Source organism: Malaclemys terrapin, chromosome 9 (genome assembly GCF_027887155.1).
Source record: "Malaclemys terrapin pileata isolate rMalTer1 chromosome 9, rMalTer1.hap1, whole genome shotgun sequence".
In the NCBI taxonomy this organism is placed as follows: domain Eukaryota; kingdom Metazoa; phylum Chordata; order Testudines; family Emydidae; genus Malaclemys; species Malaclemys terrapin.
Genome location: NC_071513.1, coordinates 49,273,832 through 49,300,152, shown reverse-complemented (window position 1 = coordinate 49,300,152; position 26,321 = coordinate 49,273,832). Strand labels below are relative to the sequence as shown.

Genomic DNA, 26,321 nt, shown 5'->3' with positions numbered 1-26,321 from the left:
TTCCTGCCAACTAGTGCCTGAGGGTGTGTAGCCACTGCCAGAGCGGGGTCTGATCCACAATGTCACCACAGAACAGCCAGGGCCTGGGGGGAGGTCTGGGACAGGTGAGGAACAGACTGTGACCTTCCCTTACATCCCAGAGAGGGCTGGTTGTGGTATCCCCATGCCCACGGGGGTGTGTGTGTGTGTCCTTGTTTGTTTTAACCTTTCCACTTTCTTTTCTTATTTTTATTACATTTTCTGTTTGCTGACTTGTATTTGGTTTGAACTTAATGTAGTGGTCACTGAGCCAGGGACAGGGCCGGTGTGAAGCGAGCACCCGGAGTGGAGATACCTTAGCCCCTATCCTAAGTGACCATGATAAGACTGGGGGTTCAGCCTCCCAGGAATCCTGAGCCCAGCCTTGTTGGGGTTATGAGGACTCTGCCACACAGGAGGGAGGAAGGGGAGTCCTTGAGGTCAGGCAGGACTCTGGGTAAAGGAAGTGGGAGTGAGGACTCAGATCCATTCGCTAGCTGATTCCACCGTGGTAGTGCAGAAGCTAGGAAAGTTCCCCACAATAGCAGGACCGTTCCCCTGCTTACATAAGGTATGGTGCAACTCTGAAATGCAGTAGTTATTGTGATGGGTGTTCTGTCTGTACCACTTCTGAATTTTGGATGATTTTCTGAAATTGTCTCATGAAATGACCATGTCATGTATGTACCTGAATCCCTCATGAGCTGGCCGTGTAGCATCATAGGTCTGCCAGGTGAGAGACAATGGTGAATGATCAGCATTCAGTGCTCTCTGTCCCAAGATGTACTTTGAATAATGCATTTGCTCTGCCTGGGAGAAGGCAATTCCTCCTCTTGTCTCATGGGTGTGTGTATGTGTGTGCGCGTGTGGGGATTGGAAGTAACAAATGTCACCAAATGGCAGAACAAAAGAAGCAGGTAACCCCAGCACGAGTCTTTAAGGGGACTCACAGGAGGGTGGGTGAGCTGGGGGCGAGAGCCATTTTGAACCAGATGATGCTGAGGGAGGCTGCTGCAGGGGCAGAGCAGGCAATGGGATGGAGGACTCTGCCTGCCTGAATAGAGATGATCCCCCAAGGGAAGAGTGAGCTAGTGAGGGACATTGCGTTTAGGGTGCTTTATTGTTTTGGGTGCTCTGTGCTTTACCAGATTAAATATAAAGAGTATAAAGATGTTAGATTGTAGTACCGTGTGTGTGCCTACTTCACAACTTCTCCGTTCCCCAGAGAGAGTGACATGCCTTTAGGGAGGAGTTCTGTGGGAGGGGTGTGTTTGAGCATGGAGCAGTCGAAGGGTCAGGGCTAGGTGCTGGACAGCAGGTTCCACCCCTTGGAAGAGGGGTGCTGGATAGAAGGTCTGTGCCCTCACAGTGTTATCTGGGGCAATGGCTGAACTCCAGTCAGGCTCCAGGAGCTTGAAACACCCCAGGGATCCAGAGGACAGAGGCTTGGATTCCCCTCACAGCAATCCTAGTGGGTGGGTGCTTGCTAGGACCTGTGAGCGTTATACCCTGTCACTGCCCATGCGGATGCTCTCATTCCAATATAAGAGTGGCTGAGAGTGGCCTTTTTACAGTTTAGCTTATGTCGCTTTGGGAGCCACACAACTATACCCATGTAATTTCTCATGTAAACAAACCTTAAGTGACTTGTCCAAGGTAACACAAGCAGAATAGGGAATTGAACCTGGCTCTCCTAGGTCCTTCCTCTTATATTTCTTCTTTATTCCACCTTACTTATTACATTTTACAGTTGTCCTGCTGGAACTCCCCATTTCCCGTTAGTTTTCCCATTGTTTTCCTATTTTTAAGAGATATTGAGCCCAAATTTAAATCCCAGGCACTCAAGAGAGAGACCTTCATTCCAGCACCCACAGTGGTTATGTACATCTCTGAATCTCATCAGCAAGAGACGTTTATCACCTCCCCCCTTATCAAACACATTCATAATGGTGAATACTTCACTCCCGACACCACACAGTTGTCTCTTCCCCAATGCAGAGAGGGCCAACGGGCCAAATGCAGCCCTAGGAGAAGCAGGCACAACTCCATTCATTGCAACAGAGCACTGCCTTGCTTAAGGGAGTTGAATTTGGCCTGACATCGTTAGCCCTTTTCTCATTAAAGATGTAGCCTTATTGTTCTATGGTGCACCCCTTCAAGGAGAGCAGCCTTCCCATGAGCGAGCAAACAGTGAGCCACTCAGCCATGGTATAGGAGGAAAACTCCCATCAACCTCAGCAAGAGGCGTATGGCCTTGAACTTGGCTCAGCCAGTGTGTGGTACAGTAACCACCTCACTTTGGTTTGCTTGGTACTCTGGCCTTATATCAATGCATCTAGTATTCCATTGGTCATTTATTTTACTGCAGCCATTCATTGGGCTGGTGGTTTCTAGGATTTCCTCCCACAATACCCTTAGCTCTTTTTCCTGATAAGTCCCTCTGCATGGCTGCTCTCTTCCCACTTTTCATGGGCACTGGCATTACCCAGGGAAAGAAAGAGAACCCAGTGAAGGGAATGAAGAATTGTTTGTTTAAACAAACCTAACTGCTGTTCTCTTACTTGTGTTGTTGCAGCCCCCCACTTGCACCTGGGCATCATCGATTCTGAACACCCAGCGCCCGGGGATACCCACATTTGTAGTCATCTCCACGTCGACAATGTCATCGGTGCGGGATCCGGGGATGTTGAAGTAGCGCTTTCCATCACCAGCATTGAAACCTGCCTAGGAATACAAGGGCGGAAAGTGAAAACTCTAGTGGGGGGAAGGGAAAGAGACCAGGATGCCTCGTTTCCACCATGGTCCAGCACCCTGAGAAGAAATCCACATGGAATAAAAAAGGGAAGAAGTTGGTTTATTTGACTGCTGTTTATTTCACTATCATCTCACTATTAGCTTATGCTCTGGGGGTGCTGGCCACATGTATACAGGGCACAGCACAACAAGGCCCTGGAAATGGTGTTGTCTAGTGGTTAAGGCACAGTACTAGGACTCGGAAGACCTAAGTTTTAATCCTGGCTCTGCCACTGATCTAGCCACCTGAGTACCATTGTATGCAGGTGGCTAGGCCGTGCTGCCAGCTCTCACTGCTATTTTTAGCATGCTAGCTCCATCAAAGATAGAGCATGTACATCTACCTGCCTGGAAATTACCCCTCCCAGTGCACTGCAGGTGTATCCTGCATGTCTGCACAGCACCCAGCACAACAAAGCCCTAATCTCAGCTGGGCCTTCTAGGAACACAACCAACAATGTAAGGAGTACACAATCCTGGCTGGTAGGAAGTCCTGCATGGCTGTACACTGAATGGTTATGAACAAAAAGCAGGAAACAGGGCCGGTCTACTTACTGACGACAGCTTTAAAAGAAAGGTAATTCAAAGGCCTGCCCATTGAAACACTCCTCCTGCATGGCTCAACATAGCAGCCTCAGCAAACAGAAGCATTCGTTGCCTTAGCAATCTCCTCATGTTGATGACTCACTCCTTGGAAAAAGCATGTGACATCTATTCTATTTTCATTCTCCTCTGCACCTGGCATTGTGTGTGCAGGTTGAGCCCAGACAAATTTTGGATGGAAATAAGTCCAGGGGAACAGCTCTGCTAGCATAGGCCAAGTAGGCTCCTTTGCCATGTGGAGTCCTGCTGTTCCTACACAGAGCCCAGCCACTGTGTCTCACTCTGAGTGGCTGCAGCTCACTCTTGCAAACTCACTAACAAACTGCCACTGGGTGAGACTTTTCTGAGACTTCCCTTCTCTTTGGCCAGTGTTAGGGTGGGGTGTTCCTGGAGCACTGTCCGCCTTCCAAGGCATGTGGTTACTGCTCTGTTTACAGCCATAAAATCTGCACTTTTGAATTCTGGGATTTGAAATGTGTCTGTTTCCTTTACACCTGCGATTTCCTGCTTTCTGGAGACTCTCAAACGAGAGCAGGCAACGGGCCAAGGACAGAGCAACTGGTGGGAAATTCACACATCCGAACGGGCACTGATTTAAAAAAAACACCTCCCCCCACCACACAGGGCTGGAATAAAAATACAATGGAAAGCTATGCTTGCTGCAGCAGCTGCTCTTGAAGTCTGAGGTTAGGAAGGAAAGGAATTAAGAGGCATTGGCCAATGTAAAGAACTGTGGTTTTGCTATAACAAAGCCCCCTATATGGACTTAGCATCAAGGAGGGAGAGAACACATGGCTATTTAAGAACTTAAAAAAAACCCAGCATTAACATTTCCTCAGTTGCTTCATGCTCCTGGCAAGAAATTAATAATATAGTAAAAGAAATAGCACCAGGAGGCTCTGAAGACTTACGGTGCTAGGCATTAGAAAGGAAGCAGCATCTGCAATGGACAGAGCTTACCTGTGCTGCGATGCCTCCCAGGCCAGCAAAATCTCCCCCGCTACTGGCATGCATGCCTGTGGTCCAAGTGATAGACTCATAGTTGAAGATGGTAAAGGAGAGTTTACTGTCAGTGATGAGGACAATCTGGAAGGTGTTTACCTACAAGAGCAGGAGAAACATCCAGGTTAAGGAAGGAGGAGCTAGAGCAGAGGAGGGAGGCTGGCAGAGGAAGAAACAGCGGGGAATGGAGAGAAAATAGACTGACCCGTTTGGATTGGACCGTTTAGTTTGGGAGAACTTATTGGAGAAAGACACTTTGCCTTTAGAAAGGACTAAAGTTAGTGGAATCTGTTCAGGTGGAACATTTTGCTATTAGAAAATGGGGTTTTGTTGACACTGAATTTTTTCCATGGGAAAAGATAGATTTCCACAGAATGTTCCATCAAGAAAATCAAGTAGATGTTTTGTTTCATTTTGCATTGACCTTAAGGATTGAGTCTTCTTGCATTGCTGCTGCAGTGCCTTATGGGAATTGTAGTTCCAGGTCCTTTGTGCCTGCAGTCTAACCTATGGATCCTGCTCCCTGGCTGGACTACATCTCCCATGATGCACTGCAGTCTCTGCTTGTGGAATGTCAAAACATTTCATTTCAATTGACACGTTTTGACAGTCCTGAATTGAAACTCTTTGGAACTTTTCATTGTGTAAAAAGCTTTGATATTTAGACTTTTTTGTCCTGATTTGGGATGAAAACAAATGTTGATTTATCAACACTCTCCACAGGATGGCAATTCCATTTTTCAATCAGTTCTCAGGAATTCAGTGTAAAAAAAAAAAATTAAGAAGAATCCTGGAATGGAGTGTTTTACATGGAAAGGGAGATTAACGATGGGATTATTTAATCTTGGGAGGAGACTATTAAAAGGGGACATGATCAAAGCATATGAATTAGGGCTTGAGCGGAAAGATAAGGACACCTTTAAGTTCTCTAGGATTTGTGGGTACTCAGCCCCTCTGAGAATAAAGCCACTTATTTAGGTACCTAAATTTGGGTTTGGATGTTTAGATCTTGGAACCAAAACCTAAACATGTTGGCCAAGGGTTATTATTAAGTGATGGCTATAAGATAAGGATTACTGTAAAAAAAAAAGTATCTGAGGTCATTGGGCAGATCAGAATAAGATGACACAGATCTAAATTAAGAAGGAAGAATTTAGGGTCAGATTTTCAAAAGCCAACATTAATTCTCTGATTAACATGTGTGCAACTCCCAGTGCACGCACTCCTTGCGTCCTTGCGCAAGTCGGGGGTTTAGACAGACAAACCTCAGTCGGCACACCCACTGGAAGCTGAGAACACTGGGATTTTCACACCAGTTTGGGGCACACAAAAGGTAGATTTTGACAGTTTGGTATTATGTCACAGGGAGGGAATTGAATAGGTGGAACAGACTTGCCACTGAAGTAAAGAATTATCACTGCATCTAAGGCTATGGCTACACTATGGACCTTACAGCGGCACAGCTGTACTGCTTGTAGCTGCTCTATGCCGGCAGGAGAAAGCTCTCCCGCTGGCATAATTAAACACCCCCAACAACTGGCGGTAGTTGTGTTGGCAGGAGACGCTCTCCCACTGACATAGCGCTGTCCACGGTGGTGCTTCTGTCAGTGACACTTATGTTGGTCAAGGGTGTGTTTTTCACAGCCCTGCCCAACAAAAGTTATGCCAACAAACATACTAGTGTAGACATAGCCTAAGAGTGAAAACTGGATGACAACATCAAGTTGAGTTAAAAGAGATGGTGTTTGGAAGTAACCAATCACTCTTGAGGGGGCAGGGGCAGGAAGGAATTTTTCATTGGTCAGGATTTTGCCATCCAATTAGATGGGGAGGTTTTTTTGTAAACCTTCCTTGTCACAATAAGGGTACAGTAAAATATATAACTGTATAATCTAAAGAGGTAGAACCCAGCCGGCTTAGTTGTCACCCGAGTGTTTCAGGGATTACAGAACCATGGTTCGGTTCTGGCCCTCTACATGTCACTGTTGTTTGTGAGACAGAAACAATGAAAGAGACAGGCAGACAGGGTCAGAGATGACACTTGCTTCTTGGGCCAGTGGAGACTAAGAGCATGATGGCATCATTGCAGATACCTATGTAGAGTGGCTGGCTAAGGAAGGGGACACACTAAGCCAGCAGCAGCACTGAGAAACTATGGCGAAAGCTGAGTGCAGTCCTCCTGGGCTTTGCTTGTGATTCGTTGGGGCCTGTTATTTTCCTTGTTGGACCTGTCCTGTAGTAGGTGACTTCTTAAAACTACAATATCAACCTGTGGAAGTGAGGAAACAGATTAACAGAGCGAGATGGGTACCCAGAAGTCACCTACTACAGGACAGGTCCAACAAGGAAAATAACAGAATACCACTGGCCATCACGTACAGCCCCCAGCTAAAACCTCTCCAGCACATCATCAACGAACTACAACCTACCCTGGAAAACTATCCCTCACTCTCACAGACCTTGGGAAGCAGGCCAGTCCTTGCTTACAGACAGCCTCCCCCCAACCTGAAGCAAATACTCACCAGCAACTACACTCCACACCACAGAAACACCAACCCAAGAACCAATCCCTGTAGCAAACCTCGTTGCCTACTCTGTCCCCATCTTTACTCTAGCAACACCATCAGCGGACCTAACCACATGAGCCACACCATCAGGAACTCATTCACCTGCACATCTACTAATGTGATATATGCCATCATGTGCCAGCAGTGCCCCTCTGCCATGTACATTGGCCAAACCGGACAGTCTCTACATAAAAGAATAAATGGACACAAATCAGACATCAGGAATGGTAACATACAAAAGCCAGTAGGTGAACACTTCAATCTCCCTGGACATTCAATAACAGATTTAAAAGTAGCCATCCTTCAACAAAATAACTTCAAAAACAGACTTCAAAGAGAAACTGCAGAGCTACAATTCATTTGTAAATTTAACACCATTAATTTGGGCTTGAATAGGAACTGGGAGTGGCTGGCTCACTACAAAAGCAATTTTCTTTTTTTTGGTATTGACACCTCCTCATCAATTATTGGGAGTGAATCACATCCACCCTGATTGAATTGGCCCTGTCAACACTGGTTCTCCACTTGTAAGGTAACTCCCTTCTCTTCATGTGTTAATATATTTATGCCTGTATCTGTAATTTTCATTCCATGCATCTGAAGAAGTGGTTTTTTACCCACGAAAGCTTATGCCCAAATAAATCTGTTAGTCTTTAAGGTGCCACTGACTCCTCGTTGTTTTAATCATTCTTGTGGCTCCAATTTATCAGTGTCCTTGAACTGTGCACACCAGAACCGGACACAGTATAACAGCAGCGATTGCACAAGATTCCTCCTGTTTATGCATCCCAGGAGCACACTAGCTCTTTTGGCACAGCATCACACTGGGAACTCGTGTTCAGTTATCCACCACAACCTCCAAATCTTTGTCAGAGTCACTGCTTCTCAGGATAGAGCCCCCCATCCTGTAAGTGTGGCCAGCATTCTTTGTTCCTAGATGTATACAGTTAAGTTTAGCAGTGTTAAAACACATATTGTTTGTTTGTCCCCACCTTACCAAGCGATCCAGATCTCTCTGAATCAGTGACCTGTCCTCTTCATTATTTACCACTCCCCCAAGTTTTGTCATCTGCAAACTTTATCAGTGATGATTTGATTTTATGTTTTCTTCTAGATCATTGATAAAAATGTTAAACCTTGTAGGACTAAGAACTGATCCATATGGGACTCCACTGGAAACACACCCACTTGATGACAATTGTCTGCTTACAGTTACATTTTGAGACCTATCAGTTAGCCACTTTTCAATCCATTTAATGTGTGCCATGTTCATTTTATATAGTTCTATTTTTTTAATCAAAATGTCATGTGATACCAAGTCAAATGCCTTATAGAAGTCTACAGTGTTGTTGTAGCCGTGTTGGTTCCAAGATACTAGAAAGAGAGTAGGTGAGGTAATATCTTTGATTGGACCAATGTCTATTGGTAAGAGAGACAAGCTTTCAAGCTTACACAGAGCTCTTCTTCAAGTCTGGGAAACAGATTCAGAGAGTCACAGCTAAATACCAGTTGGATCAGATTGTTTAGCACAAGCATAGCCAGCCTTCCAGGATTGTCCTGGAATCACCAGGAATTAAAGATTAATCTTTAATTAAAGATTATGTCATGTGATGAAACCTCCAGGAATACATCCAACCAAAACTGGCAAACCTATGCATAGGTGGCACATGACTCTTGCGTTTGGGGAGGCTAGGCGTGAGCACCAGAAGCTCCCTAGAAGTGTGTGGGGGGGGCCCACCAGTGCAAGAACTGTGGTCCTGCCTCCTCTCCATCCTGGCTGTGCCCCAAGACCCCACCCCCATTCTGCCTTTTCCCACCCCGTTCCGCCTCTTCCCCTGAGGCTCCCCCCACTTGCCACTTGCTCCTCTCTGCCCCCGCCCCTGAGCCCCCCACCTGCTGCCAGCGGCGTATTATCATTTAGGCCAACAAGGCCTAGGCCTAGGGCGGCAAATTTGTAGGGGCGGCAAATTTATAATAGCAGCATTTTGGTAATTGCGGCATCAGTGACGCCATGATTCTACCAATCATAACACATATTGAAACCACCAATGACGGCGCAACGCCATTTAGTAAACATACTCACGAGAATCCTAAATGTTAATAATATGACTGGAAGGAAGAAATTAAGCAGTTCTCAGTTTTGGATCCATGCGCGATCCCGCGCTATAAGCGAAATCGCGCTATACAGATGCATGTTCAAGGAAGGGTCCGCTGTACTTGTAATTCTATTTATAATAAAAACTGTAAATGTTCAATTATTTTAATGATATTTAGATTCATTTAGTTCAAACGAATTTGTAAAAAAACTAAAACAAGTTAATATGGGGCCGGGGGCGGCAATTATTTCAGGGCTAGGAGCGGCAAAATCATCAATCCGCCACACCCCGCCGCTTCCTCCTCTCAACCCCCTCCTGCCTTAAGAGTGAGCAATGGTGGGTGGGGGAAGGGGGCGGAGAAGAGTGAGCCGCAGGCAGGGGGGCCTTGTGGGAAGAGGTGGAACAAAGGTGGGAAGAGGCTGAGTGCAGGCGGGGCGTCAGGGGGAAGAGGCACAGCATGAGTGGAGCCACGGGGGAAGAGGCTGAGTGGAAGCAGGGCCTCAGGGTGGAAAGGGGGCGGAGCGCAGGCGGGGCCACAGTCCAGACACCACTGGCCCCTCCACTTCTTGGGAGCTTCCAGCGATGGTGCTCCAAAGGCAGCGGGTGGCGTGCAGGGCCGGCTTTAGGCCGATTCAGCCGATTCGGCTGAATTGGGCCCCGCGCCTAAGAGGGCCCCGCAGCTGTCCACTCCGCCCCCAGCTCACTTCCCCCTCCTCCCTTCCCCTGAATGCTCCGTCCCCTGTTCCTCCCCCTCCCCTGCTTCCCGCGAATCAGATGTTCGCGGGAAGTCTGAAAAGGGGCAGGCAGCGGCAGCAACAGGTAAGCTGGGGGAGGGGGCGCGAGGAGGGCTCCTGGGAGGCGCGGCGCAGCCCAGTCCGGCCCTGGCCGAGCGACCCCGGCGGCTCTGGCTCCAGCCCGGCATGGGCCCCGGGGCACCGGCCCCGGCCGAGCGCGCCGGCCGAGCACCCCCGGTCCCGGCCCGAGTGGCTCCGGCCCCAGCCAAACGGCTCTGGCTCTGGCTCCGGCCCGGCTCGGGCCCCGGGCACCAGCCCCGGCCCCAGCCTAGCGGTGCCGGCCAAGCACCCCCGGCCAGGCTCGGGCCCCACGGCTCCGGCCCCGGCCGAGCACGCCCAGCTCGGGCCCTGGGGCGCTGGCCCGAGCGGCCCCGGCCCGAGCCCCTCTGGCCCCGGCCCCGGCCGAGCACGCCCGGCTCGGGCCCTGGGTCGCTGGCCCGAGTGGCCCTGGCCCGAGCCCCTCCGGCCCCGGCCCCGGCGGCTCTGGCTCGGGCCCGGGCCGAGCGACTCCGGCCTGGCCCCGGCCCCAGCGGCTCCGGCCCGGACCCAAACCTGCGACCCCAGCCCGAGCGGGGCCCGATTCCTGGGGGCGGGGCTTGCCAGCGGCAAGCCCTGCCCCCAGGAATCGGGCCCCGCTCTTGCTAAGGCCGGCCCTGGTGGCGTGCCTCCAAAGGGAGGTGTGCTGCATCTGGCATTTCTTGCCCCGTCTGGGGAGGCTTAGCCTCCCCAAGCATTTTATCCCCACATAGTTAACATATTTCAAGGGACACCATTCAAGGTGAAATGGCCCGTTAACTCCCCTCCAGGTGTAGGGGAAAAGGAAGTGAGGCAGCTTGGGGGGGGGCTGTTAGTAGGCTACATACCAGGGGTCGGCAACCTTTCAGAAGTGGTGTGCCGAGTCTTCATTTATTCCCTCTAATTTAAGGTTTCGCATGCCGGTAATACATTTTAACGTTTTTAGAAAGTCTCTTTCTATAAGTCTATAATATATAACAAAACTATTGTTGTATGTAAAGTAAATAAGATTTTTAAAATGTTTAAGAAACTTCATTTAAAATTAAATTAAAATGCAGAGCCCCCCGGACCGGTTTCCAGGACCTGTGCAGTGTGAATCAGCTCACGTGCCGCCTTTGGCATGAGTGCCATAGGTTGCCTACCCCTGCTACATACGAATTCATAACTTTACTAGACACTTAAAACCATGGACTGAACAGGTAGACTGGATTTATGGCTTATTACAACAATCTGTAACCCATTAACAACTCCTCCCACCTGCCTTCCCCCTTTTCTTCCCCCTCTCTGAATGGTGGAGCATTAACAGGCCACTGCACCTTGAATGGTCCGTTGAAATATGTGTTAAATCCTTATGCTAAGCAATCTGTTCCACCTTGTATTTAGCTGTGACCTGTGATACTCTGAGTACCTTTCCCAGACCTGAAGAGCAGCTCTGTGTGAGCTCGAAAGCTTGTCTCTTTCACTAACAGAAGCTGGTCCAATAAAACATATGAACTCACTCGCCTTGTCTGTCTCAAAGAAGTCTAAGCATATTATGTCAACATTTTTACCTTTATCAATCAAAATTGTAATCTCATCAAAAAAAGATATCAAGCTAGTTCAACTGGCTCTGTTTTCCATACATCTATGTTGATTTGCATTAATTACATTACGCTCCTTTAATTCCTTATTAATCGAGTCCTGTATCAGCTGCTCCATTATTTTGCCCGGGATCGATGTCTGGCTGACAGACCTATAATTACCCTGGTCGCCCTGTTTATCCTTTTTAAAAATTGGACATATCGTTAGTTTTCTTCCAGAACTTCCCTAGTACTCCAAGACTTATTGAAAATCAGCATTAATGGGCCAGCGAGCTCCTCAGCCAGTTCTTTTAAAATTCTTGGATGCAACTTATCTGGATCTGCTAGTTTAAAAATGTCTAACTTCAGTAGTTTCTGTTTAATATCCTCCAGAGATACTAGAGGAATAGAAAGAGATCACCATCTGATGAGACTATATCATCTGTTTTTTCCCCACATACAGAAGAGAAATATTTTTGGATCACTTCTGCCTTTTCTGCATTATTATCAATAATTCTACCATTTCCATCTAGTAATGGACCAATATCTTTGTCAGGATTCTTTTTGTTCCTAATATATTTTTAAAAATTGCTTCTTATTGTCCTTAACTCTGCTGGCCATACATTTCTACTTACGTCCCTTTGGTTCCCTTATCAATTTTCTACAATTCCTAACTTCTGATTTATATTTGTTACTATTAACTTCCCTCTTCTTCCATTTTATGTATGTATATATATATATTTTATTGCTGTCTTCACTTCTGCTCTAAATCAGGTCAATTTTTTAACCAATAGGTCATCTTCCTCAATTGCGGGATTGTGACTTTTTAGGCATGTAATAAGGTGTTCTTAAATTATTCCAAATTATCACTCACATTTTTCTGATGAAATTTCTAATATAAACTCCCTCATTAATATCCGCAGTTCCTTAGTTCCTAAGTGCAGCTGTGCAGGTGAGAGGGGTCTGCCTTTGAGTTCTAGACTCTGAGAGGTCTTAGCTAGGTCAAATTTAATTACTTTGGGCAACTCAGAGAGCATAATATAGGACTCCATACCTTGACCCTTTCCCATCCCATCCTCCACCCAGCATTGAATGCCAACAACTCACTGGAGAAAAGGAACTTCCTCCAAAGAAGGTCACCCGGTGCCAGGTGGCCACAAAAACCCATACGGCAGAGAACTCCAGGAATTCAGGGAAATACTGTCCGATGTCCTTGGTGGCTCTCTCCAAGATGGTCTGGTCCTTACTTTCCCGGTAATACACTTCACCTGCCCGTCGGTTATCCACATCAGCCCAGAAAGCTGCTACCACACGCCGGTCTTTGGAGATTGGGAAAGCGACCGGCGTAAACTGGGAAACCTCCTTCAAGAAAGAGATGATTCCATTGTTGTTTACCTATTAGGGGAAGAAGAACAATTAGACATGGGAGAAAGAGACAGCCAGTGTGAGAGAGGAAGCATTTCCCAGTGGGTAGGGCACTAGCCTAGGAATTGGGAGATCTGGGTGCAGTTCCCTGCTTTGCCACAGACTTCCTATATGATCTTGGGCAAGTCACTTAGACCAGTGGTTCTCAAACTAGGGCCACTGCTTGTTCCGGGAAAGCCCCTGACGGGCCAGGCTGGTTTGTTTACCTGCCACGTCCGCAGGTTCGGCCGATCACAGCTCCCAGTGGCTGCGGTTCACCGCTCCAGGCCAATGGGAGCTGCAGGAAGCGCGCGGGCTGAGGGACTTACTGGACACCGCTTCCCGACGCCCCAATTGGCCTGGAGCGGCGAACCGCGGCCACTGGGAGCTGCAATCAGCCGAACCTGCGGACACGGCAGGTAAACAAACCAGCCAGCCCGCCAGGGACTTTCCCTGAACAAGCAGCGGCCCTAGTTTGAGAACCAGTGACTTAGACTATCTGTGCCTCAGTTCTCTGTCTGTACAATGGGGTGATAGCACTGCCCCACCTCCCAGGAATGTTGTAGGTTGTGAGGTGCTCATTACTATGGTAATGAGGACCATATACGTACCTTAGATACACAGATCAGGGCCAAAGAGCCTGACATAAACCATTCCCTACAAGCTGTTGAGTGACTCTTTCATGCTTTGACCTTCTGGAGTAGACAGCTGCCTTTCCTTGCTGTGGCTGACTGAATGGCCTGATGGCTGCAGGACATGGGCTGGATTCTTATTTTAGAGAGTTTTTCCATAAACATTTGAGCTTTTCCCCTTCCTGCCCTTTGAAGCACAGACTGCCCCTCACTTAGGTGCTGATGGGCTGCAGATGAAAAACGGCGTGCTGAGGCCCTGCCAGGGAATGGCTGCCCCTCCCTGCCACCCCTCGCTCTGCTGCCCGTCTTGCCCCTCGCTGGCTGTGACTGAGGGGCGGGTTGAAAAGCCATAGCCTGGGGGTCTGGGAAGGAGGACAGAACAAACCGGGCTCTGTTCTCCTGCCGGAGATGGGCCAGAGGAAGGAGCAACAGCTGAGAAAACTGCAGCAGCCACAGCAGTTTAAACAAACAGCGCCCAGTTCATTTGGGTCGTTTGCGCGTTGCCGGGAGGGAAGGCGTTGGTGCCAGCGGAACTGGCTTTCACTTCCTCGCTTTAAATAGGCTGGGATTCATCTTGCAGTGTGAGGGAGAGGTTTTCTTTCTCTCCCTGTTCAAGGCTGGCTGCTGGGATGGGGATCGGCCCAGCAGCCGCTGCAGCACAGCAGAGAGCTGCTCAGCCCTTTCACACTCAGATCCCCACAGACGTCTCAGTGCTGACCTGCTGCACTCGACCCTGCTCTCCAGCCCCAGGCTCCCCAGCTGCACACCTGAACCTCAGACATCTCTGCCATGCCAGAGCTGGGCCTCCTGCTGCCCTGCTGATCCCTGGCAGTCCTGACCCACACCCGTTAGTCTAGTACTGAGTCGCACAGTGCGCTGCATCATGGCACAGGTTTGCCAACACCCCCAAGTGACAGGAGCAAAACCAATCTCATCTCACCTTTGATGTGAGGCCAATCAAATCCTGAGGCTACTAATAGGAGAGAGCCATGCATTCCCTTATATCATCAGCCCATCGCTCGACAGTGTTCTGTGCACGATCCAGCAGCAATGCCAGCTGCTACCAGTTCTGTCTAGGCTGCTCCAAGGCTGCGCTCAGCTTTCAGCAATGTCTGCTAGAAAGTCGGATTTGGGCTTTGCTGCCACAGGGTGGAGAGGCTGGTGCATTTGCCTCACCTCCTTTCCAGCTCTGAATTTCTGGAGCAGCCCCATGGCCTCCTCCAAGACCAAACAGATTCTTCCTGGCAGCCACAGGGCAAGGAGCAGAGGTATTACAAAGGAGCCCCTCGCTCTCCATCAGTGGCATTGCTTGTACGTCTCAGCTCTTTTGGCATCTGCCTCTCCTTTAGTGACAACTGGAGTGTCTGTCACTGAGCCCTGCACCCTCCACCACCCAAAAGGAACCAGAGAACACTTAACGAAGCCAAAGAGTCACAGGAGGGCAGCATCCATGGACTCCAGTGGCAATTCCATCAGGGTGTAACCGATGGAGAACTGGGCCGTACGTGTTCTCAGCGCACAGAAGGGTTCCGCTCCTGCATGGGAAACCCTCATTACGGCCAAAAGGGAGTTTTGCCTGCACAGGATCAGACCCTGAAACACAAATACACTGGTGTCCCAAGACATCAGTCAGGAGCCGGAACTACTGGGGGCTCAAACGACACACAATAGTAATCAATCAAATAACCATAATAATACCCCACTCTTAGCTAACACTTTCCGGGGTAGACCCCAACAGTGCCTTACAAGGTGGTCAGCATCACTATGCCCGTTTTACAGGTGGGGAAACCGAGGCACATATGGCAAAGGGACTTGCCCAAGCAGGCAAGAGCTAGCAACAGAGCCCAGGGCTTGTTAGTCCTAGTCCATGTCCTAGCCACTAGGCCAAGCTACCTTCCAAAGAGGCAGTACATTTTCCCAGCATATTCCCCCCACCTCATCAAAACCAACCAGCAACCATGACTTCCAGAATGGTCAGGCATGGCTCATGGCTTGATCTTGGCAGCCCATTGTATTCCAGGGTCACTTGCTTTTTTAAGTTGGCCTTCCAAAGAATTAATTAGTGATGGCTAGAGACCCCCTCCTGGCCCACGTCAAGCTAGCAGAATGGAGCACAGCACTGCTTTAATGCTGCAAGAGGGGAGAACGTGGCCAATGATGTGATTCCTCAAGAGCAGAGACCCATTCCCACATCACGTTAATAGGTTTTCCTCCTTCTGGAGTTTAACCCCGGGCAGACAGGGAGGGGCCAAGAAAGGGGGTTGGGGTCTTGATCTTCCCTAGCTGGGGGTGGGGAAGTGTAGCTGCTGGGGGCTCTCTGCTGCACCCCTCCCCAGATGCCCTGGAGGAGATTGCTTTTGGCTGCACTGCCTGTCTCCAGGCCATGGGGTGGCAGCTCCTTTTCAGGAGAGATGGTCAGGCATCCTGCCCTGCCCCTGTCTCACTGCTTTCCCCAGGGTTATCACCACTGCCCTGATGGGCAGCTGTCCACAGAGCTGTCGGATGGGAGGGTGGAATTACACGTCACTGCAAAATGGGTGCCTCCCCCTCAGCATAGGGGCAAGCAGCCATGGTGCCCTGCTGGGCCCCAGAGGACCTGAGGGTCCTGGAGGTGCCTTGGCTTAGAATCTGGCCCTGACAGATTGAAATAACAAGGCTTTGTTTAGAGTATGGTCTAGTCCTCTTACATCCCAGGAGGAGATTGGTGTCACATGTCCCAAAGTGCTTTACTATTCAGAACCCCTCCAGAACAAATCCCTGCAGAACTGGAAACACCATAAAAAACTGATCGGGGACAAGAATGGGCGCTGGGGACTTGATCACTCCCGGCTGGGGGGCAGAGTGGCTGCTGTGGGTGTCTTGATGCTAGTCCTGAAAACAGAATCTTCTGGCCCAAATCAGGAAAAAGAATTCCATCCTGGGACTCAAACTCACAAGAGGATGCCGCCAAAATGCTCCTTCTTCCCCAGCTCATAATAAGCCACATGGGCCCCAGGTCCCTATGTTGCAAAGGGCAGGGAGCTGGGGAAAGCTCTTCCTTTGCTTTCTCATTCCAACACACACACTTTCTCAGGACTATCTGCAAGGAGGGTAGGCAGCCCCACTGGGAAAGCAGCCCACAGCAAGTCCCTCTTTGCTGGAAGAGTTGACGCTATGTTCCTGAAAACTCCACTGCCTCTCTTGATGGGAAATCACAGTGGTCAGCCAGTGTCAGAAGAGGGGACAGCTTCAAGGGGACTCTGTGCACAACCTGCACAGGGAGGGGCTTGGGAAAAGTCCTGTCACATGATGCAGTCTGGGCTGCTCCAACTGGCAAGAACGGTGCTCTTCACAAATTTTTTGTTAGCCCTTGGCTAAGAGTCTTGTGTGGAAGAGACCATCTCCAATATCCAACCAGGGAGAAACTCTGTCAGAGCCTGGCAAAATGCCCCAATTGTCCCTTCTTCTGGGTGGCTCCTGCGAGGCCCTCCAGGAGCCTGCCTAGGACTGAGCACTGCAGGTGGCATAGAAGGAGTCAGTAAGGCACACAGGACCCCACCCAGAGCTGCAGTGTCAACCAAACTCTTCTGGGCGGTGACCTTTCCCAGGACACCCTAGTAGCGAAACTGAGCTGAATAAAAACCGAGGTGCATGTGTAACCCACACACCTCCTGGGCATGGTGCTCTGTCCCATCTAGTAGCAGCGAGACCACTTAGAGTTAAATGAGCCTGCTCTACAGCTTTAGCTAAGAGCCAGTTGGCTTTTAGTTCTTGCTGTAGGGGTTCATGCACTAAGCTCCAGAGATCCCCAGTTTGATCCTGCTCGCCGATGACGGGGGTCTGTCGGCATTACACATGCAGGAATCTTGGCTGCAGCAAGGCAAAAGAGACAAAGTATTTTATCTGCTAGCTCAAAAAGCAGCAAGTTACCATAGTCCAACCTAGATGTTACCAACATACACTTTTGGAGCTCAGCTGTGTTCCCCTCATTTCCATTCTTCTAGCCCTGGACACAGGGGCGGCTCCAGGCACCAGTGCACCAAGCGCATGTCTGGGGCGGCAAGCCGCGGGGGGCGGCCTGCCGGTCGCCGTGAGGGCGGCAGTCAGGCTGCCTTCGGCGGCATGCCTGCGGGAGGTCCGCCGGTCCCGCGGCTTTGGCAGCAATTCAGCGGTGGGTACGCCGAAGGCATGGGACTGGCGGACCTCCCGCAGGCATGCCGCTGAATCCGCGTTACCAGCGGACCTCCCGCAGGCATGCCGCTGAATCCGCGTTACCAGTGGACCTCCCGCAGGCATGCCGCAGAAGGCTGCCTGGCTGCCGTGCTTGGGGTGGCAAAATACAAGGAGCCGCCCCTGCCTGGACAACGTGGCCAGGTCCCAGGTAGTTACCCAGGCTAGCTGAGCCCCTCAGCTTCTCTCTTTCACTAAATTACCAACTCATTAAGACTCTTGTAATTGCTGAGAAGTTGCAGCACCCTGCTGGTCTCAGGTGGCTGAAGGGGGCAGCACGAACCCCTTTCTTCATTATTTCAGCAATGACCAGATGCACAAGGATTATAAATGACCTCTGCAACAACAGTCCTCTACCACAGCAAAGCTCTGTGCTGGCGCATGGCCATTCTCTGGGAGAAAAGGTGACAAATTAGTCTCACCAATGAGAATACCAGGGTGTGCTGAGTTCAGGGAGTGCACTGTGATGGCTGCTGATCACACAGCCCCTGCCTTTGAGCCTAAGTTAGAAAAGGAGCCAACCCAGCACTGAACGTGCTGCCATGCAACGTGCCAATGTTTTGGAAAGAAGGTTTCACTTTCCACCCCAGAGAGAGTTTGATCAGATGTAACCATGTTGGGAAGAGAAGCCAGGCCCAGGAGAAAAGCAACCACTTGCCATCCTAAGAAGTCCCTCTTGCACTGCTAGTCCCTTGTGTGTCATGTGCACAGCTCTGGAATGGTAAAATATTCCAGGGAAAAGAAGCTTCAGCCTTGTGCAGATAAGTGCATAGCGAGAGCAAAAAGAAGGCTGGGGTCAGATCCTCAGTTGGCACAAATCAACATAGCCCTGATGACTTAAATGATTTGTGCCAGCTTAGGATCTGGCCCTGAAGTGTTTGAAATACAAAAGGGTTTGACTTTATTTCTTGACCCTTTGATTAGCACTTTGGTGATTAGTCCAGAGGCAGAATCTGAGAGTGATGGAAAGTTCTCCTAAGTCTCCTTCCTGCCTGAGTCCCTAACAGCTGCCCATATAGCACAACTCCTTCCTGACAGTGGCATCTATTTCTTGAACAACTTAAAGCCTATCAAGTTCCCACTCTGGGTAAAATGGCAAGAAGAGACATCAAAGAAGGGATGGGTGTCTCAACTTGGACTGCACACTGAACCTGGACCTTTGGGCCAAGCTGGGATCTTTTAGATTTCAAAGAGATCAGAAAATTTTCTCTGAACTAGACTTTGACTTTTGATGGCATGAAAGTTACAGGCCTGGGATGGTCTGTGAGAGTGAAACCGTGGGGCTGCCAAAGTAACTCACTATGCTGCAGCGCTGGGGTTTAACATATTCACCAGGAGGCAAGACCTAGCTGAAGCAAATTGAATTTGCCTTCAGGGCACATGGCTAGATTGTGTTTTCAGGGACTTGGGACTCGGGACTCATCCAAAGAGCGTGTTGGGAAGGAGGAGTGGGGTCCTCAGCCAGTGCTCTTACTGACAATACATTGCTGGGGACATTCTCCTAAATAGAAGAGCAGGAGTCAAGGTTTGTAGAAAGGAACATCAGCTTTGAGGTCATATTGAAGCACTTTTCTGTATGTTTGCTTTGTTCTGCAACTAACCTTACTGGGATTTTAGTGACACATTTGTCTTGCTTACCCTAACCCGATGACTTGCTGCGTTTAGGAGGAGGCTCTATACAAGGGCAATAAGAAGCCTACCTTTGATCTGCCCAGCCTATCACAGGAGGTGTAACACACACTGCTGGGGAGTTCCCACTGTGCACCGAAGAGCTACAAAACTACCAGGTGCTAGTCTAATTGTCCTTTTAAGACCTGCCTTCTTGCGTATAGGCCATGGTGTAGAGGAGACACATGCCCATACTTCCTGAAGCTGGCTGATGCACGAAGCTGAAGTGCTACAAGAAGGGTACTGAGGGAGTCAGGATAGCACGGGGCTGTGCATGGTGCTGTACAAGAAGACAGAGCTCCATGAGGCCTGATCCAGCTCCACTACGATGAATGGAAACTGGATCGAGTCATAGTCCTTGCCTTGTTTACAAGCTAATAGCCCAAACCTGGGAAGTGCTGGACACCAGTGGGGCAATGGGTGTGGAGGCACTGAGCACACTGCGCCTGGGCTGGGTCGGGCGGCTACAGCGCAGCAGGGAAAAGGGGAAGTGAACCCTGCGAAGGGTGTGCAGCTGGAAGGGGGAGAGGATTATTTCACAGGGAAAGGTGCCTTTCCACTCTGCGCTTAGGAGATAGAGCCCATCTCCTCCCGAGAGGCCCTGCTGAAGAGAAGCATGGTTTAAGAAATGGATTCAGTGCTGTGACTTTTCCCAGCGGATGCAGCAAGAGGGCGAAAGAGGACTACAGTGCCATGCCCCTCTGTAGCAGGGTGAACACCCACTCCTGCCCTGAAGGGTTTGAAATCAGCCCTGAAAGAGGGCTGCAGGGGTAAAAGCAGCCCTTGAGAGGGCTGCAGCTCTAAAAGCTGGGCTGATTGGGGAAGTGGCCACAGCTGGGCCACACCCCAATCAGGCCACAGCTGGCCTCTATAAAAAGGCTGGGAGCCAGGCGCTCAGCACTCTCTCTCTGTGTTCAGGGAGAGAAGGGCCTGGCTGCAGGGAGCTTAACCAGGTATCTGAAGTGGAGCAGGGCTGGGGAAAGGCCAAGGGAGCCAGGGAGCTCTGGCCTAGGAAAGCCCCAGGCTGCAGGTCCAGGGTAAGGCCTATTAGGGACTGGATTGCAGGGGGCAGCCCACGGGTAGCCAGAGGCAGCACATCTGAACCCCTTTGCCTGTGATGAGTGGCTTATACACTACAGTCTGCCCCAGTGAGCAGGGGCTAGATGAGGAGTGGCAGTAGCCAAGACTGAGCCAAAGTACGGATAGTCGGTGGGGGTTCCCTTGGGAGGGGGAGACCCAGAGCTGTGAGGGGTTACTGCCAGAGGGCAGCAGCCCAGACAACAGGGCACCAGGTCTGGGAGGGACACGGGGGCCAAGTGGTAGTGGGACACCAGCCTGCAGAGGGCACTCCAATGGCTGGAGAGCTAATTTCCGAGATGACCAGCAGGAGGTGCCGCCAGGTGAGTCTGTGCTCGTTACACCCTCCTCTATTAGCACCAGATCACTCACAAGATATTTGCTTTCCTGATAAAAGGAAGAAAGGAGAGCAGCAGAATACAGACCCTGGACTTCAGAAAAGCAGACTTTGACTCCCTTAGGGAACTGATGGGCAGGATCTTCTGGGAGGCTAATATGAGGGGGAAAGGAGTCCAGGAGAGCTGACTGTATTTTAAAGAAGCCTTATTGAGGGCACAGGAACAAACCATCCTGATGTGCAGAAAGAATAGCAAAGATGGCAGGCCACCAGCTTGGCTTAACAGAGAAATCTTCAGTGATCTTAAACACAAAAAGGAAGCTTACAAGAAGTGGAAACTTGGACAGATGACTAGGGAGGTGTATTTAAAAAAATGCTTGAGCATGCAGGGGTGTAATCAGGAAGGCTAAAGCACAATTGGAGTTGCAGCTAGCAAGGGATGTGAAGGGTAACAAGAAGGGTTTCTACAGGTATGTTAGCAACAAGAAGAAGGTCAGGGAAAGTGTGGGACCCTTACTGAATGGGGGAGGCAACCTAGTGACAGATGATGTGGAAAAAGCTGAAGTACTCAATGGTTTTTTTTTTGCCTGGGTCTTCACGACAAGGCAGCACAGTATGGGGAGGAGGTGAGCAGCCCTCAGTGCTGGAAGAATCCCATGCACTGCTACAGGCAGGAGACCAACCGACTAAGCGGCAGTTCTGCAGAAAAGGACCTGGGGAACAGTGTGCCCTTGTTGCCAAGAAGGCTAACGGCATATTGGGCTACGTTAGTAGGAGCATTGCCAGTATATTGAGGGACGTGATTATTCCCCTATATTCAGCATTGGTGAGGCCATATCAGTAGTACTGTGTCCAGTTTTGGGCCCCCCACTACAGAAAGGATGTGGACAAATTGGAGAGAGTCCAGCGGAGGGCAACAAAAATTATTAGGGAGCTGGGACACATGAGTTACGAGGAGATGCTGAGGGAACTGGGCTTATTTAGTCTGCAGAAGAGAAGAATGAGGGAGGATTTGATAGCAGCCTTCAACTACCAGAAGGAAGGTTCCAAAGAGGATGAAGCTAGGCTGTTCTCAGTGGTACCAGATGACAGAACAAGGAGCAATGGTCTCAAGTTGCAGTGGGAGAGAAGGCCCAGTCCTTGGGTATGGCTGAGCCGTGCTCATACAGAACCCAGGTGGTGAGAGGACAAATCTGGCTATATCCTGCCTTTGCATTAGTGTAACATAGAGCAGCCTCAGAGTTGCTCTAATTCACACTAGCTATTAATGGCTCTCTATGGACTGTTATACTGGCTGGGGATCCTTTCCACCACACCTCCTCGGGCAGGTATGTCAGCCCTACACTATCAGGGATTCTCCTATACTTAGGGAAGCTCTCCCACCTGAATCTGCCCCTGGGCATTAACCAGATATTGTGCTTTCCCCAGAACTCCACCGGCAAGTTGGACAGAGTGCTGGCAACGCACCAGCTGCTCAGCTTTTCTTTGTAGCCCATCTGTGCAGCATGTAGGCAAAGAGCACCATCCCTGATCCCATGGACTATAAGGTGGATAGAAAGCTGGCTAGATCGTCGAGCTCAACGGGTAGTGATCAATGGTCCATGTCTAGTTGGCAGCTGATATCTACACAGGTTTTTAAATTGACTATTTTATATTTTTCAACACGGGGTAACTGGGTGGGGTTTAATGGCCTGTGCAGAGGTCAGACTAGATGATGGCTCCCTAATGTGGGGTCTTGGAAGCTATGATTCGACATAGGTATCAGCCCCCATTTTCTAGAGCAGTTAGTGATTTGGGTGCCTAACAAGAGACACCTAGGAGCCTGATTTCAGAGGAATGTTGCTCTAAGGCAACTCCAGTTGGGCACCCAAAAAATTGCTCACTGTTGTGACACTCTGCCGTTCTATATAATGGGAATGCACACGGCCCTTTCCAGTAGCTAGCACAGGCCAAGCAAAGAACAGAATCCCCATCACCTTCAGAGACATAAGGAGAAAATACAGAAACGCAGAATACCCAGAAGATAAAGACAAGGGGTGGAGGTTAAAACCAGCTAAAAGGAGTTAGGAACATGAGTCCAACGGAAAAAATCAATGTGATGTATGCTTCTAACTCCCTTGGGCACACCCAGAGTGCCTCATAGTGTTAGAGCTGGATCCATGGTTGTTTCCTCATGAGAAGTTTAAGCACTGGAAATGGTTAATTCCCTCTAGTCTAACACGGCTGCTACTCTGAAATCCCTCTAGTCTGGCTTTCCAGCCTGCTCATTACAGTTCCTTGTGAAAGGGCTACAGTCAAGCAGAGCACATGGCAGTGCTGGGGGTTGGTGTGGAGAGCTCTCCAGTCAGTATTCTGGCTGAGGTATCCCCTCCTGTGTAAACACACGGTGAATTATTGCCATAACTAAGGGGAATAAAATTACTGCTCCATAAATTCTTAGTAACTTTTCAATGTCCACAGAGCAACATTCTTCTGATTATTGTAGCAAGGTGGGAAGGTTTTTAAAGGAGGGGTGGGTGCCTGTCAGGCCCCTACAGTGAAAATTTCAGATCAGTCTAGGGGATTGAGACGCTTCCCTGTCATTCTTTTTAAATGAAGAGGTGTCTAAATCCCCCCGGCTTCTGTGACAAATCTCAACCCTAGCTCAATATTTACAGCATCTAAGTAAATGGCTTGATTTTCAAGAGTGCTGAGCATCCAGCAGCTCCCAGTGACAGTGACTTCAGCCCTTTAGAAAAGCAGGCCACTGATTTGAGTGCCCATGTCTGGGGTTAAGAGCCTAACTTTTGGCAGCCACTTAAAAAAATTCTTGCCCTAACCATACAAGTTGTGACATGAGGTTCTGCGATGCCACACTGCTCCTGGGCTAACAGGGGCACTACAGTGAAGGGTTTGTCAGTATTGTCATCCTGGACTCTGACTTCTAGGGTCCTCTCCTGCCAGGGCTGAACTTGCTTTGTCTGTGGTGTAGGCCCCAATCCCCAGGACTGCATTTGTGTGCCAAGGTAGGCAGACGTGGGCAGAATTGGGGCCTATCTGTGGCCGATGGGTATAAAACTGTGCGGGGCTGACAACTAGCCAGCCCAGGGCACAACCTCAAAGTGATGTTAATTCACTGGGTGTGGATAACAAAGGGATGTTAAATAAGCTAGCAGGCACAAGCCCATTCACTTGTGTTGATAAAAGTCAAGAATAGATGTTAATTGTATTTACCTACATCCTGTTAGATGTATACCAGCAGTAACCAAATTAACCTGGAGTTGCTAAGGCTACAGCTACACTACCTGCCTGAATCGGTGGGTAGAAATCCATCTCTCGGGGATCGAATTATTGCGTCTCATCGGGACGCAACATTCGATCCCCCAAATCGACACTTGTACTCCACCAGCAGAGGTAGGAGTAAGCGCCGTAGACGGGGGAGCTGCGGAGGTCAATTTGCCGCCATCCTCACAGCGGGGTAAGTTGGCTCCGATACATCGAATTCTGCTACGCTATTCGCGTAGCTGAATTTGCGTATCTTAAATCAACCCCCTCTCCCCCCATAGTGAGGACGTTGCCAAATCCTTTTCATGTCTTATAACTCTATATTATCTTTACATTATGTATGCAACTATACTCAATTGTCGTTAGATCAAAAGGTACAAATTTAACATTTCAGTGTGAATTTACTTACTGAAGATAGGTTTGGCGATTGTGTGTACAAGATGGAAGCCTTAGGGCTGAAGCATTTACTCTTCAAAGCAAGTGCCATTGGAACTTTTCACAGACTCAAGTATCTGTTCTTCACCAGAGGAACAAACATGCTGTGAAGGACTTTCTGGGAGAACACCAGTCTGCTTGCTCGCTGTACCAGAGAGCGATAAACACGGGTTCATGGGACTGATCCAACATCTCTGACCTGCTGAACTCTAACAGGGGGAGTTTTGAGCCATTGGACCGAGATCCCAAAAAGCCATTTTGGGACACCCTGACAGGTTCATGGAAGGACTCTGATAGACAGAATGTCTGCTAATTCTCCATATATCTCTGCTAACAACTGGGCTCATATCTGATTCACTGTAACATATTTTATCTGCTTTGACCTTTTAATGACTCATTTCTTTTTTTTAGTTAATGAATCTTTAGTTAGTTTACTAAGGATTGGCTACAGCGTTATTTTTGGTGTGTGATCTGAAAAATCCATTGACCTGGTTAGTGACTAGCCCTCTGGGCCTGGAAGAACCTAATGTGTGGTGAATTTGGTTTTAATAATAAAGTCCAGTTTGGCTGAGTGGAACAAAGGGGTGGGGATGCCTAAGGGGACTGCCTGTACTCTATGGTAAAACTAGTATAGTGGTCTAGGTGTGAACTTTTGTTACTGGCCTGGTGAAATCTAATGATTGAATATACTACCAGTTTGAGGTGTCTGCTCTATTTTCTGACAGCCTGTCCTGAGTTTGGCATTCTCAGCTGTGAGTCCTTCCAGGCACCATGACAAACAGTTTATGAGATCTGTGCTGTAGAGCTCCCCTAGAGCCAACCACAGCAGATCTGCTGGGCCCTCTTGCTGAGAGATATCCAGCATTCACCACTCCCACTGCAATCAACAGGAGATGCAGGGACTTAGCATTGGAAGAGGACAATGATCCATACAGAGGCAGGATGGTTTGGTCTATGGGGCATTGGACTGGGAATCAGGAGATCTGGGTTCCAATTCCGACTCTGCCACTGAGCTGCCGTGTGACCTTGGGCAAATCCCTGCATTGCTTGGTGCCTCAGTTTCCCCTCCCACCTGTTGTCTTGTCTATTTTGATTGGAAGCACTCTAGGGTAGGGACTGCCTCAGGCTGTGCTTATGTACAGCGTCTAGTGCAATGGAATACTAATCTCCATAACACAAAGAATGAAGGAGTCTAGGATCAATCTGAAATTTAAAAAAACAAAGCACTACAACCAAGATGTTAAACTCTGAAAAATGGCTGCCTGTTACTAACAGCAGCTGCTTCTCAAAGACTTTGCACCGAGATTCCTTTTTAATGCACATTCACTGTGCAGGCAAAGCAGAGTAAGAAACCCAAGGGCCATATTTTCACAATACACCCTCTGTGGCCATTTCTGAAGGGGTCTTCCAACCTTTTGCGGGTAGAATGCCACCTTTCTAATTGCTGTCATATGTCTGAACTCCAAAGAGCCACCTGGTGATTACGTGTGGCATGGATGACGCATTCATTAAGAAACTGATTTCATAAACTATAAAAACTTTATAGTTTTGTTCCAGCAGAGACTAACAGAGGGAGTTTGCCTGGGAGCTGTCCGAGAGTAGGTATGCTAAGTGCTGCATTAGGGGGGCTGTGTTGGTGAGTACCTGAGTGTCTGCTGCTGGGACAGTTGGTCAGTTTGACCGTGTGCTTGATTGCTTGCTTGTTTGTTTGAAAAGTGTGAATTGGGAGTGCTTTGTTCCAGGTGGGCCTTGAGTGGGCCTGACTGGTATATAAGGGCAGTCAGCAGCAAACCAGCTGAGCGGCGAACAGCAGAGGCTAACAGAGGGAGTTCGCCTGGGGAGAGCTCA

At 49.3% G+C, this 26,321-nt stretch overlaps 1 protein-coding gene across 10 annotated transcripts in view; it reads right to left on the bottom strand.

Moving 5' to 3' along the window:
• Positions 1–26,321, bottom strand: part of SNED1 (sushi, nidogen and EGF like domains 1) — a 147,959-nt gene that overhangs the window by 83,701 nt on the left and 37,937 nt on the right. For all 10 annotated transcript variants that reach the window (XM_054040823.1, XM_054040830.1, XM_054040824.1 and 7 more), the window contains exons 2-4: positions 12,555–12,842; positions 4,375–4,515; positions 2,580–2,742 (exon numbers count right to left, since the gene is read on the bottom strand). In XM_054040823.1, the coding sequence (XP_053896798.1) occupies positions 2,580–2,742; positions 4,375–4,515; positions 12,555–12,842 (592 nt within the window). The remainder of the gene's footprint in view (positions 1–2,579; positions 2,743–4,374; positions 4,516–12,554; positions 12,843–26,321) is intronic.